At 41.4% G+C, this 17,846-nt stretch overlaps 2 protein-coding genes and 1 long non-coding RNA gene across 3 annotated transcripts in view; 2 read left to right on the top strand and 1 right to left on the bottom strand.

The window, feature by feature from the left end:
- Positions 1 to 4,943, top strand: part of tex2 (testis expressed 2) — a 29,603-nt gene extending 24,660 nt beyond the window's left edge. The window contains exons 9-13 of the mRNA XM_054608066.1: positions 650 to 770; positions 1,231 to 1,347; positions 1,631 to 1,840; positions 2,357 to 2,477; positions 3,212 to 4,943. Of these exons, the coding sequence (XP_054464041.1) occupies positions 650 to 770; positions 1,231 to 1,347; positions 1,631 to 1,840; positions 2,357 to 2,477; positions 3,212 to 3,361 (719 nt within the window). The 3' untranslated portion in view covers positions 3,362 to 4,943. The remainder of the gene's footprint in view (positions 1 to 649; positions 771 to 1,230; positions 1,348 to 1,630; positions 1,841 to 2,356; positions 2,478 to 3,211) is intronic.
- A 797-nt stretch (positions 4,944 to 5,740) lies between these two features.
- LOC129098988 (uncharacterized) lies at positions 5,741 to 6,832 on the bottom strand. Its single transcript, XR_008531617.1, has 4 exons — positions 6,624 to 6,832; positions 6,426 to 6,538; positions 6,180 to 6,223; positions 5,741 to 5,990 (listed from the first exon to the last, which is right to left on the bottom strand). It is a non-coding gene; the product is annotated as an uncharacterized LOC129098988 (long non-coding RNA).
- A 132-nt stretch (positions 6,833 to 6,964) lies between these two features.
- LOC129099166 (serine/threonine-protein kinase/endoribonuclease IRE1-like) overlaps positions 6,965 to 17,846 on the top strand; it is a 20,898-nt gene continuing 10,016 nt past the window's right edge. The window contains 6 exon segments of the mRNA XM_054608347.1: positions 6,965 to 7,234; positions 12,762 to 12,882; positions 15,447 to 15,480; positions 15,631 to 15,703; positions 15,953 to 16,025; positions 16,983 to 17,105. Of these exon segments, the coding sequence (XP_054464322.1) occupies positions 7,157 to 7,234; positions 12,762 to 12,882; positions 15,447 to 15,480; positions 15,631 to 15,703; positions 15,953 to 16,025; positions 16,983 to 17,105 (502 nt within the window). The 5' untranslated portion in view covers positions 6,965 to 7,156.

Below are 17,846 nucleotides of genomic sequence, written 5' to 3'. Positions count from 1 at the left end.
TATATTAATGCTGTTGTAGTGATTTATTTCCCAGTTTGATGTGGAAGCACACACATGGTTTGATCTGCCATTCAGTTACAGTATGGAACTAATTAATTAGACCCTCCAGACAGTCTCTCCCTCCTGTGTGTCTCGTTCTAGACAGAGACAATAAGATAATGTACGACATGTTCTGACTTAATGCTGTCGTTCAGCTTCTCTTTGAGACTTTGCTGCCACACTCATGCAGATCAATGAGCATTTACGGGGAAAATGAAGAGGAAGAAGGAGCGAGGCAGAAGGATTTAATAAACAACACTTATCAGTTGTCGACGTTAGGACTCGTTGAGCAAACAGCGGGGGGATCTGAATCTAAATCGTTTCTCCCGTCGCCTCCTGAGAAGTGTAATGTGTAAACGGGAAGTAGCCTGATACAGTAAGCCAATAAGGAGGGGGTCTGACCTTTTCAGTGTCTGCTTGAGGATAGGACTTCATCCTGGAAGCTCTGCAGGGGACCTCACAGCAATTAAGAATCATGGCAGGAGGTTCTTGTTTATTCACAGAAATAGCATTTAGAGACGGTCACTTTTGATGTTTGGTTCGGGGATGTAAAGTGATTTTAATGTTGAAACATAATATGTCTGTGTGGTTTCTCTCACCATCTGTCCAGGTCTGTGGTTTGATCTGGAGGTCTCCTACACAGGCTCCTTCCTCATGACGCTGGAGACCAAGATGAACCTGGCCCGTCTGGGGAAGGAGGGCGAGGGGCTCGGGGAGCACGGGAAAGAGTGGTGAGGCCGATTTAAAAATATCTTACAGAGTTGTTGTTTGTGTTTGTCATTGTCTTATAATACATTATCAGTGACTGTAGGCCCAAATGGGATGATTGAAGGTTTTTTGCTAACAGTTCTAAGCTGGATGTTAACTAAGTAGATATACATTTATTAGTTGTCAGATCTGTTTTTTCATAATTTCCTACTATGTTTCTGTTGTGACTCCTTTCCTCCCTTCTCTTGACATACTAATCCTCTCTCTGGACACATACCACTGTGGATTCATCTAATGGCTGGTGAGTTTGAGATTATAAACCCATAGTTCTGAATTATAGTTTCCTTTCTTGAGTGAATCATTTGAGAATAATTTCCTGTGATTTAAATCTGCAAAGCCATTACAGCCTGTGTCCGGTGTGTGTGTGTGTGTGTGTGTGTGTGTGTGTGTGTGTGTGTGTGTGTGTGTGTGTGACAGGCCCAGGCCGCGGACATACTGTCTGGCAGACAGCGATGAGGAGTCGTCTAGCGCCGGCTCTTCGGATGAGGAGGATCCATCAGAACTCCTCAGTGACAAAGCCATTCTCCCTGGAGCCGAGGGGTGAGCGAATGTCTCTTTACAACAACATCATCATCACGTATCTGAATTGAGAATGAGCAGAAACAGATTTGCACTGAAGCAGACTGTTCTGCCCTTTCAGTCCTACCACCCACCCACTCAGTCCCACACGGCGGAAAAGCTTGCTGCTGATTTAACGTAGCACCCGTCACTCCCCTCCGTCGTGGGCGCCGAGTAGCAAGAGATGCAGTTATGAATAAATAATGAACCTGACTCACTCCTTGCCTCCCCTCCCTTTCTCCCTCTCCATCCCCTGCTCACGTAGCTACGTTGGAGGCTACAGGCCGAGCAAGATCATGCGCTTTGTGGACAAGATAGCCAAGTCGAAGTACTTTCAGAAAGCCACAGAGACGGAGTTCATCAAGAAGAAGATGGAGGAAGTGTCCAACACGCCCCTGCTGCTCACAGTGGAGGTGCAAGAGTTTAGGGGGACGCTGGCTGTCAACATCCCGCCTCCCCCCACGGACAGGATATGGTAGGTTCACTTCCAGGGAGGAGTGCAGTAAAGACTGTAGGATTCAGACAGTCAGTTTATGGGAATCATGGTTTGAGAATATAACTCAACGCCCTCTGCTGGACAAATACAGACATGCATTCAATGAAAGATTTTTTTTTTTGAATCACTAGTAAACTAAGTATATTTAATATTTAACATGACGGCACAAAGGTGTTTTGGTTAAATATTTGCAATGTTACATCCTTAAGTACACATCATCAGCAGTGGTTTTCAACCAGGTCAACCTGAGGAGTCACAAGATGAATAAGAGAATAAGAAAGAAACCATATATTTCTGTTACAGAAAATATATATATTTTTTCCCCAATGTTTTCCTTTCTGATTTTTCTTGTGAATACCGGATACCTTCGTCTCTTTAGGCCTCTAGAAATCAATCAAATGAAACAATCGTAGATGTGAAAAATCACTCTTTGGCTGAACTGCTTGAGTGAGATGATGACATTTTAAGATAAGAATGTTTCCTCTTGGTTGTCAGGTATGGTTTCCGGAGTCCGCCTCATCTAGAGCTGAAAGCACGACCCAAACTCGGCGAGAGGGAGGTAACTTTAGTTCATGTGACGGACTGGATCGAGAAGAAACTGGACCAGGAATTCCAGGTAAACACTGAGAAAAAAGTTGCAAATGCTTAGTCACGACTATAATTTCTCTACATTGTTGATTTAGTTTGTAAGGGATGTCACATCCCATAGCTTTTATTAACTTTCTTGCGCTTTAAAAGCTGCCTGACTGAGAGGCTGAAGGTTCACTCAAGGACAAAAACATTGTGCTGAGCTGTTTAGAGGAAGAATTTAGGTAATAAAAGAGGACTTTGGGATTAATTTATGGCTGGCCACCTACATGCACTTCAAAGCAGTGTGCCTGTGGCTCTCCCACCCCCCATATATATATATCCAAAGTAATGATACGCCTGCCTCTAGATAACTGCCCTGAGGGACACCTGCAAGCTACTATCCCTGTCAGCTCCACCACACATCTACATTTATCCCTGCCAGACTCCTCTGGGTGTTATTATGTACCATCCCCTTAAAACCATTCCTCCAGTAAAATACAGAGCTGCAGAGCTGCACTGTTGTCATTTGTGAGCGAGTGTAAACATCTGGCTTTCAACAAATGCCGAACTCAGGCCTCATTGGTTTCCAGACATAACAGTGCAGGGTTGGTTACACAGGAGACGATGTATTTCAGGTCTTTGTTTCTCCAAATCTTGTTAGCAGATACACTCACATGCCAATGTTTTTATTCGGTTTATATTGTTAGTTACAAAAGTATATTCACTTGTAGTTTCTGTCCCTGATGACTTTGCTTTGTTACTTTGCTTGTCCCCCCACAGAAAATATTTGTGATGCCAAACATGGATGATGTATGGCTACCCATAATGCACTCTGCCATGGACACACGTTCAAATGCCAACTTGGTTACTGAGACAAATGATGCCTTGAAGGACCCAGAACCCGAGGAGCCTGAGGTCTCTGACATGTGAAGACTGCTGTTCAAAGTGCATAATGGCGGACATTTTATCACCAAGGTAATATGACAAGGCCCCTCTCAGAGACCCACGGGTACAGGAACGTACCGGACCAACTCTCCAATATTTTTACCCATGATCAAGTCCAATTGTTGCAACACCAGTGATGTGCTCTCACATACAGGAAGTGTTGGTGTGCTTGTTATCATCTGTGGCAATGGAAAAAACAGGAAACGAAAGAGAAATGTGACACAGATTGTCATCGAATCACACAGCTTTAACTTTATTTGTGTGACATCAAATGCTATGATTCATTTTTCTGATGAAATAAAATTCATGGGGCATGTCGAAACCGTTTAACGAATGTGTGTGGTGGTGGTGGATCGACAAACAGCCATCAGATTCAAACAGAAGAACCATAAAACCTGTGACGTACAGCTGCACCAAACATTTGCAGTGTTTAAATTTTTGTGCCGCCCTTTCTAATCCAGCGGTTTGTTGTCGCTGTATCTTTACGAAACGTTTCGAGGCCACTGATGAAGAGCGTGTATGTCCTAGTGAGGCATCTCTTGAGGGAATAACTCTAAAATTTGGAGATGATTTTGCTTAAAGCCCCTGCATCTTTTGACACACATCTCACAGGGTTATTGAGTCATTGGTCACCCATCCACACTGCTGCCTGTGCCGGTCGCCCGGCACCTTTATGCAAACAGATCAGTGACAGTGTGTCCATCGAAGACACTAGGTCAGTTTGAATCCACTATGGACACTGTCATAACATACAAACTGTGTGCTTTTAACCGTGTGGTCGGGATTAAAGCTAAATCTGACTTTAGAGGGGCAAATTGAAAGATTTCTGCAAACACAGCAGCTGAACATTGCCTAGGTCTGATGAATGTATAAATAGGAAAACGCGGATCTCCAGCTGTGCGAGGAATCGCTCATTCACTGACGACGTGCTTCTACGCAACATGCTTCGAGACTTCTTTTCATGTTTCATTCAGAGCTGTGCAAAAGTAATAATTTTTTTGTGTTTTTATTGCCAAAGCAATCTTTCAGTCCTGTCTGGAGGCTACTGTATGAGGTAAACAGTGACAAATAAGCAATCTTATGTTCCTTTATTTGAATAAACATACTGGATATTAGCCATATTATTTAATGTTGTCAGAAGACATCCAGCTTATGAATGCTCTTTCTTGTTGAATTATTCATTGTTTTGCTGCTTCTTTCTGTACACATTCAAGATGAATAACATTAAACTAGAACAGCAACTTTGTAATCTGCCAAGACGCCCGGCTGCTTTACGGGCGACTATTATTTTACATGTTTTTACGTTCAAATGTGTGTGTTGGCAAAGTGTATGAGGCAGAAAGTGCCTTTTAAAATAAACATTCCTCCGTAGTGGGCCACCACATTTGTTGCATCAGTTGAGGATAGAAAGTGTGTCATTGTGTCTGTCGAGACATGCCCTTAGTTTTCATAGGTTTCAGTGTTGTTCATTTGCACAGTGATGAAAAATATCAAACATTGCTGTTGTGTTCAGTGATGTCACAGAATGTTATGGTTCTGATCGTTGTGGATCAATAAAACTTTTTGCTTGGAAAGAGTTTGTGCGGCTTTGTGGCTGTAACTTTAGAAAGTCAGAGGACTTTCTCAGAAGGCATCATGCGTTTATCAGATTGCTTTACTTTTACATATTTAGGGTTTATGCTTGGATCTAAAATTATAATTTTCCTCACCAATTAATATAAAAAAAAAATCATATCACTTGTTTCTGTAAGTAAGATTTAAAAAAATAATGTATATCATTTGAACCCTTTATGAAATTACAATGACTAAACCGTACCAGCAACGTATCACATTTACGATGCTTGTACCAGAGACCATTGAGAAAACTGGAAAATTAAGTTATCAAAATTGTGAGCCAATTATCTGGCAAACAACTGATAAATATATAATAAGTTAACTGTTATATATTGGCCAATAAAAAGCTAGTTTTCAGACTAAATTCTCATTATCCCATCAGGCTTTATTGTTTATTCTAAATATATCATATACAATGAGCCAACAGGGACTAACAAATTCTCAGCTGCACATTTATTTAAAAAAATAAAAAAAAAGTTAAATAAGTTTTCAAACTCTTTCAAAGTTTCTAATTTCCTGTATCCATGCATTTTTTGCACTCAAAGTTATTGCTCTGAATATTCTGTGTCTTGCTTTAAAGGAGAAACTTGGGAAAATTGCCAAGAAACCCCAGTTATAACAAGTTATGATCTAGCACAACTAGTCACCTTTGTGAGTGGCCAAGGAAAAGGCCACTCAGGTTTAGAGTAGTGCCAAAACCCCCCCCAAAAAAACATGAAAAGTAAGTGGAATAAAAAGGAATGACAATACTGTGCTTGTTGATAATTTTTTATTCAATAGGACATCAACCTGCAAAAGAAAAACCACTTTCAGTAGACTCGGTTATTGAAACACCATCAATTAGAAACTGTGTGTGTGTTATGTCAGTTACATTTCTCCGTCATTGTGGATCTGAAGTCTAACCAGTCTCTCAACCATCATTCATAATCCACCTTCTGCTGACTCAAGATACTAACCATGTTTCCACTGCAGGGATTCATCCACACCAAACCCCATTTCCCTGTAAATATATAAAAATAAAAAAAAATCTTGAGTGAACCTGATTTTTAAAAAAAAACACATACAGTAATGGTGTTTGTGGGTCAAGTCAGTTTGTATATGTTAACTTCACTTTTACATCAGAAGTCTAACGCATGAATCATCATTCATAACAGTTTCAATCCACCTTCTGCTGACTCAAGGTACTTACCATGTTTCCACTGCAGGGATTCATCCACACCAAACCCCATTTCCCTGTAAATATAAAAAAAAATCAAAAAAAAAATGAGTGAACTTGATTTATAAAAACACACATACACACACATACAGTAATGGTGTTTGTGGGTCAAGTCAGTTCGTATATGTTAACTTCACTTTTACATCAGAAGTCTAACGCATGAATCATCATTCATGAAACTCTTCAGCTTTAAGAAAGAAAAAAAAAAGAAATTCTCACCATCATAAAGTCATGAAGGGCCTCCGCCTGAGAGCACGCCACCCTTTCTCCGTCCACGTGTGGATGTCCATGCACCAGAAGAGCCCTGCATGGATGCAAGATCATCTCCGGCCCTGATGAAAGCACAAAACACTTTATGTAAAATATTAAAATATTTCATTGTATAAGACATTTCAACATTGGAAAAAAATATTTTACCTCGTTTCCACGATGAAGCGGCCTAGTCACCGCTGCAAAATGCACCATAATGCTTCAGCAAAATTAACAGAACATTGTCTGCATTACTTTCGTCATGCATCATTATAACTAATCAAAAAAATAAACATTAAAACGCTTTTTCTAGCCATTTTTAGATGCAGCTATTTCTAGTCGCACCAGTGAAAGCATGCTCTCAAAGGAGTGAGTGCAGAAAATGTCTGCCCCGGATCTACTTTATATTACATCCGGAAGTATGGAGCTCTTCTCTGATTGGCTGACACGGCCTTGAGCGTCTCCCCTCCTCCACTCGCGGAGGTATCTTATCCCAAAGTCCAACCCTCCTCCGTGCTTCTCATTCCAGGAAGCAGCGGATCCAACGCTGTGTCCGCCTGCTGCTGGCCCTCAACGTTACAGGCGTAGATTAAACACAATAAAATAAGATTAATCTCGTCTGGAAACACGTTTTTTTTTTCTCTATGTAGTCAGACGGCGGTCGGGACCAGCTGTCTTCCCCGGTGTGAGGCCCCGAAAACATGGACTGGACGGAGAGCAGTCGGGCCCTGCTGCGGTGCATCTTGGCGTTGCTTTGCTGCGCTGCTCTCCCACAAAAGGTACGAGAGAGGCTAACTGGATAGGCTAGCTGGCTGGCTTAATGCATCTATTTCTATTAAGTCATTGTTGAAAGCTTGCTATTAACTTATCCACCATTTATTCACATATTATGGACGTCAGAGCATGTCCAATTAAATAGTCCAGTGTCACAAATCAAGGAAACCCTTCAGAGCATGAACATTTGATCTCCATCTGCTTTCTGAGAAACTTTTTAGTGATTGAATTAAAAAAAAACAAACAACAGATCTACCTATTAGGGTGCAATGAGGATGTCCTGTGTCTATATGTGCATTTGTATTGTTTTGTTTAAAGCCAGGCCCTTTACAACCTTTAATTGATTTGATTGAATCAACTCCCCTCAAGTAATCTTTAAAATCATACTGTCAAACTAGCACATTTAACAAAAAGATGACATTCTACTAAGTTCAGTGTGTTGGTGTGGTTAAGGCTTGTTGATATGCTAATATTTCTACTACTTGCATGTTTACACTCCTTATCTTTGCACCAGGTTGAACACAAGTCCTTTGCTTGCACATGAGCAGCAACCTTAAAACGCATCAGTCTGTTGTGCAAAAGTGGGAAAACCAGGCAGATGAGTTAATGGCCCAGTGAAATTTTGGTCTTTGGCGTTGGGCCTCGTCAATAGATGTCTGTAGATGTAAATACTTGGCATAGCAACTCCAAACAGAAGGCACATTTAGATCAAACAGTAGAAGTAGGAGCTTAATGCAAGATAACGCATGTCTATGAACTGAGGTACAGTTGGAAGGATGCTTTAGGACTTCATGGAGGCCTTCCCCTTCAGCCATCTGAGGCTATCCGGACCGATACAGAGTGTGTGGGATTCATCCGTAGTCTCTAATTTAAAAAGTTCCACGCCAAAGCACGTTGTTGTGCGTGATGATTCTTTGTGGTTAGGTTGTTTTAAATCGTGCACATCCTGCACAGAGCCAATACGACCATATTAAATGCCTCTGTTCACATCAAAATGCAACGGGATGTGGTGCACAAATGCTGCGTCTGTAAAGTAGCATCAACTTTGCAAGAATATAAATCATCGGTTTGTGATATATTGTCATCAAGTTTAATTCTTACCGAGGGAATTTTTAAACAGAAAACTGGATCCATAGTATTAGTAGCTGGCACGAATGACAGCTAGCTAATTAGCTAAAACTGAGCCAGATCCCTTGAAAGTCCAGGTGGACACATTATCTACCAAGCTAGTAAACCACTTCAGCTAAGAAGCAGATTAAAGAAGCCTTATAATCCCCTATCATGTTCTTCTTAGCTCGGTAGGCAGGTTGTGAAGTCAGAGACAAATGATGAAGGCGTTCTGTAGATGGTGGCATTTGTGTGTGAGAGAGAGGGATACAAATGAAAGGAGGTGTGTTTGTGACTAAAATCTAGCTCAAAGTTTGGGCATTTATTACTGTTTTAATGCTTCTTCTCACATTAAGCTCTCACTTCTCACATCTGCATTTATATATAACACTAATATACCTTGTAAGACTTGTAGGCCGCAATATCTTAGTCTCTTAGCTGCATCGTGTCCCATTGCTCTCCGTCACTATGACGATATTCTATTATTTTTTGTTTTTTTACAATCATGATTCAAATTGAACCAAGAGAGGCTAATTTGGTTAGAAAAAGTTGTGATCTTGCACTCTATTATCACAACTGTAGATTGGTTGATTGTGCCTGAGCGAGGGCCAACACGTGACATCCATCCTCCCCAAGCAGAGAGCAGCTGATAGACTGTGTTGACAGAGAAGGTTGCTAAAAAAATTTAGCTCCACTTTTTCCTAAATGTGAAACACAATGACTTTCTCCCTTCAGGCATATCTCCTCACCTGTCCTATTGTAGTATAATTCAACTCTTCCGTTAGTGTCTGTGAAGGAAATCAAACATCCCCAAGCCAGTGTCATCTTTAAACAGCCCCGAAGGAGAGACCTGAGCCTCTAATTACCTTTTTGGATGACTGATGGATCAACAGGCTGTTCTTAATGCTGCCTCTCCCTCTAAGTGCACTAAGGGATTTCGAAATTGACTTTCAAAACTTATTTTTGATGACTGGCGTGTTTCTGCCCCAACACCTCCCATGATAAGTTAACCGTGAGAGATAAGTATTTCTTGGTTCCTGTGTTGGTTTTTTGTCTGCACCGGAGAAAGCGGCAAACAAACTGCTTATTGCTGCAGACACGCTTGCGGTAGAGTTGATGTTCCACTTTTAAACAGAAAAACAGTGATTGTTAGTTTAGCCTCAATTAATACATTGGAGAGCTCAGACTCAAAGACATCTTTAAGTAATAGTCTTACATAAAAATAATAATATTTGTCTCATTAAAATGTCAGATACCAATTGATTGTTTCCTTTTTCAAAACATTTCACAAAAGCCTCCCACATGTGTGATCCTGCAAAAGCCCCTGCCTTACGACACATCTTTTACCAATGTTATTTTTATAGTCAGACTCACCATCGTTTCCTTGCTACTTCTAATTCGAAAGCTGACTCATTATATTCTCAGTTGTTTCTGTGTTTTCCTCTCTCTCTCTCTCTCTCCTGCATGCATCTTTAAACCATCACATAGAAGCCTGAGTCAGAGGATAAAAGAAAATCTTTGTTCGGCCACACAATTATTGCTAATGGAGCCCCACTATTACTGTGGTCTGTCTGTTGTTTGTGGCAGTCACAGCCCTTTTAAAGGGGCTGTGCTTTAAGCAGCTACACAAAGTCACTTTCTGACATGTTACACTGTTGTATGATGTTGATGCATCCTAAAAGTGACACCCATAAAAGTCTCTTTTCTTTCAGGATGCAGGGCATTTATGATCGGGTGACACTGGGGTGCTGTGAATTTGTTTGCCTCTTGTTTTTCTGACATGTTTTTCGACTAATCTACTCCTTTGTCTGCTCCTTGAGTCGCCCCGTCCCTCTGTGTCTCCTACATGTGTCCAGTCTCTGTCTGACAAAGAGGCCCTCTGTCTGACTCTTTGTCTTTACCCAAATTTATCTCTTTTTTTTTTTTTTTTCCCTAAGATGAAGGATCACATATTTGCAGCTTTTTTTCCCCAGGTGCTCTGGTTTTAAACCTGAACACTTCAAACTATTTGCTTGGCGTTGAAAACTTCACCATCTTGAAGACATGAGAGAATCTTATAAAGGGGCCATAATGCAGGTGCACTACTAAATGGCTTGTTGGAAAGCTGCCAATTACAGCTTGTCCCGGGTTCAGTTTGGTCTGCCATGCGAGTCTGTGTCCCTTTTTTAAGCTATGCCTGGTTCATTTAAGAGGAGAAAGTGAAGACATCAGAACCAGCCAAGCCGTTGGTTTTCGCACGGTTCTGTAGTATTGAGTAACATGTCGCTTACGCAACAACCTAACATTTCTGCGTTGCACACAGAGTGAGGAAATGGAAGGGATAGCCATGCTTTTTAAGCTTTATAACTCACCTCCTCGGTCACTCTGAGCAGCCCAGACACTGTAAACCAGATGTGCCCGAAGCCAAACACCGCAGAATATTCAACAGTTGCTAAATATGAGTGTCGGCTCTAAACAAGGAGGCTAACAGATGTTAGGAGAGTTATTTGTTTGCGAAACCGAGAACCCCGATGGAGATCACGGGGGGGGGCCCGAAAACAAGTTAGTTATGATTTCTCCCAGTACAGTTGTGTGTGATGCTCGTGAGTTTGCAGCAGCCCAGTGGGAACAGTGACAGGTGCAGGATATTGACACACATACGCTCGTATAGGATGTGAGACCTTTCAGTTTATGGGGTTGTTTTGGCCTCGGTTTCTGTTTTTGGACGGTTATAACTGAAGAAGGAGCTGAAGAATGCACAGGGAGAAAGCGATTGTCGTTCACTGGTCATCTTTTATGACGTTGGTTTTGTGAGGAAATTAAAACTGTGATCAACGGAAACAACCTGTTGGTGTCGTTTGCTCTCCGTACGACCACTCGGGCCGGACTTACTAGCTCTAGTGGTTTGTTTGTGTCCGGCTTCAAAGCACTGCAACCCCCACATACCTTATCTAATTGATAATCTGCATTATGCTGTATGTAGGGGCTGTTTGCGCCGCCCCCAGGGAGCTGTTCGGGGGGGATTAGTCATGTTGATCAATGCTGCTGTGGGTCGGTAGGAGAACGAGGTTCGTCTGCTCAGCTTTTCTAAGACTGCTGTGGTAAAGATGGCAGGTTAAGCAGCATTCCCAGTCTGACCCTGACAACTGAAAAGCGCTGGTAAACTGTCATAAAACTAGTCGGTTAGAAATCATTTAAAAAGTGTGCCTTGGAAGATATTTGACATGTAAGAAATTGTCTGAAACATGAAACTTATTTGTAAAAAAAAAATAAATGAAAAGTCCAGCCTTTCTTAACTCCTCGTTCAGTTGAGAAAGCTCATGTGTACAGAAACCATAAGAAGCCCACGCCTTGGTTATCAAGAGCAACGTTTTTTAAATTCCACAGTGGGTGAGTGGAGCGCACATCATCACCCACAGTGAGGTTTATTCTGGCATAAGCCGAGTCATGAGGCTCGGTCGTTTAGCCGCTGGTTATTGGTTCAATTGTTTTCTCTGGAATTGTGGCATCTTTTGTTTTCGCTTTCCCTTGTGTCATTGTATTGCTCTTGTGTACTTTCATCATGCAATGAACCAATCCAAGTGTCTGTCCATGTCAGCCCATATTTCTGAGTGGGAGTAAAAGGTTCTGGAAAGAAAAGTTCCCATACTGCCCGTCAGCCCACTATTCATCTGTCCAGAGAGGAAGTTGAAACATGCTCTTCACTCAGTTCATTGTGAAATCAATTTTTTATTTTTTTTAAACCGTCAACCTTATAAGTTTTGCTGGTTGGTGACACGAGCGTTAACGCTGAAGTCAAGAACGTGCACACGTTGCTCATGCCCAGTTTGTTTACTTTGCTCCACGTTGCAAACCCCCCTCGGCTCCGGCTGTTACTTTGGACCCTCAGCAACATGCCCTCTGTTACCTCTCTGGTCAGGCCCCTCTTAGTGTGCTCTTCAGCTGTCATTGTGAGCTATTGATTTGAAGTTGATTGATTTTTAGAGCAGACCAAGGTGGCACACTCCCCGAGGGCCACCCGACACACCAACCACCTCCAGCAAAACGCTAATTGTATTGGGGTTTGATGATGAAAACAGGCCCTGTGCTGTAACATTTGTCAGACAATGGAATCATCTTCTGCCACATTTCTTCATATTAATGCGTGAATAATTAAACATAGGCAATGCTGTAATTTAAACACATCACTTATGTTTGGTCCAGGTGTGTGTGAGGACAAGTGATGTCTGAGTGATTAGAGGGTGAAATCATTATTCACAACCTCAATGCAGAAGCACCCATTTACACCTAACCCGTGGACTTAAGTGGGACTATGCATGTTCATACATGGCTGCGTGCTAATCTCTGGGTTGGATACGTTATCACTTTGATTCAGTCACATTATAAATGATTGGAGATGTGTTTTGTTTATGACATCATCTTGATTTTTGTGTTTGGTTTCCGTAGGGGTTTTGCAGCGCCAGCACGGTTTCCCTTCCTGAGAGCCTGCTCTTTGTGTCAACGCTGGATGGGAACCTGCACGCGGTCAGCAAGAAATCAGGCTCCATCAAATGGACTCTGAAAGAAGGTAAGAGGAGAGTTGTTTTTTTTGTATGCGTGTCTCTCAAGACGCAGTATTATTCAGGTTACATTCCAAAACAAAGTGCTCTTGTTGTGTTGCCACAGGGAAAAGAACGAGATCCCACTGCTGTTTTTAAACAGCAATGAAGGGATGGTGACTTTTGTGAGAATATAGAAGAACAAAAAAGGGTTTAATTAGCAAAATCATTTCACAGAGTGAGGGCCACATGTGAGATGCCATATCAAGGCTGTGCCACTTGGTTTTTAATTGTTATCCTAAGTGGTCTGTTGATTTAATTTGATTTAATGTGAACAAAAGGGTATCGGCACCAGAAATTTAACCCAAATATCTGAATGCATTACGACTCCTTATTGTAAAGGAGACTATAACTTGAATCATACAATACTGTCTTGCGCTGTTTAAGGTTTTCTTACCCCAGTAATGCTTATAAAGTCTATAAGTCTAAAATAATATTTGTTATTAATTTGGTCAAGAAACACTGATAGGGCTTTTTTTTATTTGTGTTGTTGACTTTTCAGAAATGTTTTCTGGGTTTAGGCTTTGGAAATGCTGTTGGATGTTCTGTTAGGCATGGAAACAGGGTAATTATTAACAGAGAGGGGCAGAAATAGCCTGTAATCAAGGTCAGAGTGGGCAAGGGTAAGCAACTTTGCTGTAGTGTCACCTGCACTCAGAGCATGCACTATGGTTACCGTGTTAATGCACTATACACCTGGGAATGACATTAGATTAGATACACTGAAGGGTTACTGCAAAACTTGTTCTGAAGACATATACTTAGAATAAGAGACATAGCATGACAATTTAAGACTTTCACAAACTAAGATATATTTTCTCACATTTTTTAGGATCACAAGGTTTTATTAAATATTAAAAACTACTGTGGTTTGAACCCATTCGCCCGGTTTAGCTCCACGTAATACCCAATTCATAAATAATCAGAGGCAGCGGCTGCTTCCTCCGCACCATCTGTTTTGTTTTTTCTGGAAGAACTACTGAATATAAATTCGCCCAGTTCTGTACCAAGCTCGGCACACACCTGTTGTTGTTGTTGTTGTTGTTGTTGTTGTTGTTGTTGTTGTTGTTGTTGTGCTCCAGTCAGGCAACGGTACACCCACACAATGAGGGAGAGGCAGAAATCTTTTCCCTGCACCAAGACATTTCACCTCAGCCCACACGAACGTCCTCTCACTGTTTGCTCGTTCCTCCCCGTCGGCTTTGCAAACATGCATTTGTACATCAGCCAACAGGAGCTTAGCTTATTTCTATGAAACCGTTGCGTTCTCACCACCTTCTGCAATTACAAGACACTGGTGCTGAGGTTTCTTCAGCACAAGAGTCAATGACCACCTTCAGGTAATCCTACGCCTCCCCCCTCCTTCTATTGTTGACCCCTTCAGGCACCTCGGCAGAGATCAGCACCATCTGGTCTACGCCCTGTATGTTCACACTGTAGGGAGGTGTCTGTTTGTCTAGTAGCAATGGAGTTTAGGGCCTTCAGCTATTGTTACGTTTTAACAATCTACATTATTGCTGACCATATTTTAAATAGAGCTATTAAATGAGTTTATAACCATCATTTATATATAATAATAAAACATTTATTTATTTTCCCCTCGTTTTATGTAGCTATCAGTTAGGTTACGTATGAATATTAACTTTTAGTGAATTTAAACTGCACTTTTCTTCTACAACACAACAGTAATATAACTTTGACAGAAAGGTAGACATGACTTTCAATGTGAAGGATCACATACTGCTGAATGGAAGCGAACAGCTGCCCAGTAGGTAGGACACATTATTGGATACTTTGGAAAACTGGTAGGCACTAATGTAAAATGGTTGGAATATGCAAAAACATGATGTGGCCCTTTTTTTAGCATCATTAAATGTCCCTGGGAGCCATTTCAGGGAGGAAAAGTCACATCATTTTTTTAATACACTGAAACTTTTGTATATTTCATAACTGTACCAGAGTACATGTGACGAATAATCAAACTGAAAATGCAAAATATTCTTTTTATTCTTGGAGTAATAAAGTTTGCCGTTATTGTTCAGACTACAATGCCTACCTTTTACACAAATGGACATACTGTGTGAAAAGTGTTCATGAAAAAAACATATTCACATTAAACAACTGATCGCATCAGGAGAAATGCCCACAGTTAAGAGTAAAACCTGCATCCTGGAGTAACCCGCTACTCTAATCAGTCTGTTAAATGGATATGTTATTGATGCTCAACAGGTTAATATGTTCTAGTACACTTTAGAGGATATGATCTAATATGAGCTCATTAGATAACAATCTGTTTGGTGTTGCACGCTTTACTTCTATGCAGAAAGCTGTTGGCAGACGTGACAGTTTGCTTTTCATGTTTCCCCCAGTGGGGAATCCGTTTTCATTTGGACTTATTGTATTCTGTGCGGTTGAAAGTCACCCAAGTTCCCATCGTTCTCTTACTCAACAGCTTCGAGCCACGGCCTCTGTTGTTCCTTGATATTCCTGTCAGTCCTGACTTGTGTCTTGTCTCCCTTTTCTCTCCCCACAGATCCAGTTCTTCAGGTCCCCACACATGTGGCAGAGTACGTATTTATGGACTTTTGTGTTCTGCACCTGTTTATAACAAAAGATGATGAGTGCTAATGGTTATGGTAACCAGTTGAGCTTGTCTCATCTGTCACTCCCTTTACTGATCTTGAGATGTGATGTGTCTTCTTAAATCTTTACTCCAGACCGGCCTTTCTGCCTGACCCCAACGATGGCAGCCTCTACTCTCTGGGAGGGAAGAACAAGGAAGGCCTCACAGTAAGAGGAAATACTTTTTATCACAAGCTATAATCTCCCTTCTCTTGTGAGAAACGCAATGTTCATTTCCTTTTTCTATAGAAAAACATACCCTCTCACCACCGATGTTTAAACAAGTCATGCTGAAAGTACAGCACTCTCATTCTGAAGTTGCAACTCTGGTGGTGAATGAATGAATGTTCCCCATGTCACAGGACACACTGCATGTTATTTCTATCTAATGTGCATTCGTTAATTTTGCTCAAACAGAAATTACCGTTCACTATCCCCGAGTTGGTCCAAGCTTCTCCCTGTCGCAGCTCTGATGGTGTCCTTTACATGGGTAAGGCTTATTCTAAAATAGGAAGTATATTTGTTTGTCTTTTAATTCAACACATTGTTCTCTAGTTTTGTGTCCCCACACCTAAATGAGCGGGTGTTATCTGGATATCTTCCAGCACCTTTCAGTTCCACTTAACCAGAGGTCGTAGCTTGTGCTCTTTTGAATTTACAACAGTTAACAGAGGGAAGGTGCTAATCTGCCGTGGTGACCGTGTCATTGTTTAAAGGGAAGCGGTTGACATTTTCCTCCCGTCAGACATCGTCAGTTAAGCTTTTGTTTGTATTCAACTGAAGCTGATTAGAGCCGCAAAGGTCTCTGGCTCAAATTCTCAATCTGTTTGAATTTTTTATGCTAAGCACAGTTTGTAGGAATTATCACGACAAAACGTCCTCCTTTATCTTGCATTCATTTGCATTAATTTATAGTTATCTGCGGTTAAGTTATTATTGTCACTCCCTGCAACGACAAAACAGGGTGAGATGCCGGTTCAAAGAGGCCGTGACGGGTTGGTCGTTTAAGGATAGATTGGTGACACCCATCACAGGAAGGATAAATGGCTGCATGTTATCCTGCTTGACTGGATTTGCACAGGTGCATATTGTGGTCAATTTGGCAATTCCTTAGAAAAAAATCATAAAAATGTCTCACGGTGACAAAAAGCCCAGCAAAATAGGGAGAAACCTCATGAAGTTATTAAACTCTCTTCCAGGGTGCAATAGGTGTCACATTTCCAGCATGGACAAAACTAGGAGTAATAAAATTAGAATTTAAAGACAGAAAGTCTAAATTACCTACACACCATACTACTAAAGTACATTTTAAATGCAATAAGGTAATTGGTTTCATTATAAGACCCGATTATGAAACAGAAACTGAACTTGTGCTTTTGCCGAGAGCAATTTGAATGCTGTGAACATGTACTCAGTCGTGTCCGTTTGTGTTTGTGCTCTCGTACAGGTAAGAAGCAGGACTTGTGGTACGTGGTAGACCTGTTGACTGGTGAGAAGCAGCAGACTCTGACTTCTTCCTTTGCTGAGATGTTGTGTCCCTCTTCATCTCTTCTCTATCTGGGACGCACAGGTAAAAACAAAACCAATCAAGCAACAAAAGTTTTTTTTCCCCCCAACTTGGCTTGTCTTATCTTAGTCAGATTATCATTTCAGCCCATCCCACCTAGTTGTTGATTTTTAATCAAGCTAATCAACAGGCCTATTTGTTTTGCATACTCTAATTCCAAACTGTTGGCCAACCCTTATTTACCGTCTCGGCTGCTCTCCCCGCCCTCCCCGCCCTCACCTCAACAACACCAACCCCCCTCTCTGTACCTGATATGGTAATTGTAGACAAGAGCATAAAGCATCTGAGCCGTACAAAATGAATACTAGCTTTAAATCCATCCTAACCTCGGTGTCAAGTCAAAGCTCACTTTGTCACTAAACAATGTTTATGCAGGATTTTGTTTCACCGGGTCTCAACTTTCCACTTTTCTTTTAAACAAAGGAAATTCAACACCTCTTTGCATTTACACCCAGCAATTGATACTGAAAGCCGTGTGTGTGTGTGTGTGTGTGTGTGTGTGTGTGTGTGTGTGTGTGTGTGTGTGTGTGTGTGTGTGTGTGTGTGTGTGTGTGTGTGTGTGTGTGTGTGTGTGTGTGTGTGTGTGTGTGTGTGTGTGTGTGTGTGTGTGTGTGTGTGTGTGTGTGTGTGTGTGTGTGTGTGTGTGTGTGTGTGTGTGTGTGTGTGTGTGTGTGTGTGTGTGTCATAAGAAAATAAATACAAATGTTTTTTCTTTTCCTGTGGGAATAAGCCCTTGTTGTCCAT

The sequence above is a fragment of the Anoplopoma fimbria genome, chromosome 11, assembly GCF_027596085.1.
Source record: "Anoplopoma fimbria isolate UVic2021 breed Golden Eagle Sablefish chromosome 11, Afim_UVic_2022, whole genome shotgun sequence".
Classification (NCBI taxonomy): Eukaryota; Metazoa; Chordata; class Actinopteri; order Perciformes; family Anoplopomatidae; genus Anoplopoma; species Anoplopoma fimbria.
Note: the sequence above shows the minus strand (reverse complement) of the source record. Positions and strands in the feature narration are given on the sequence as shown.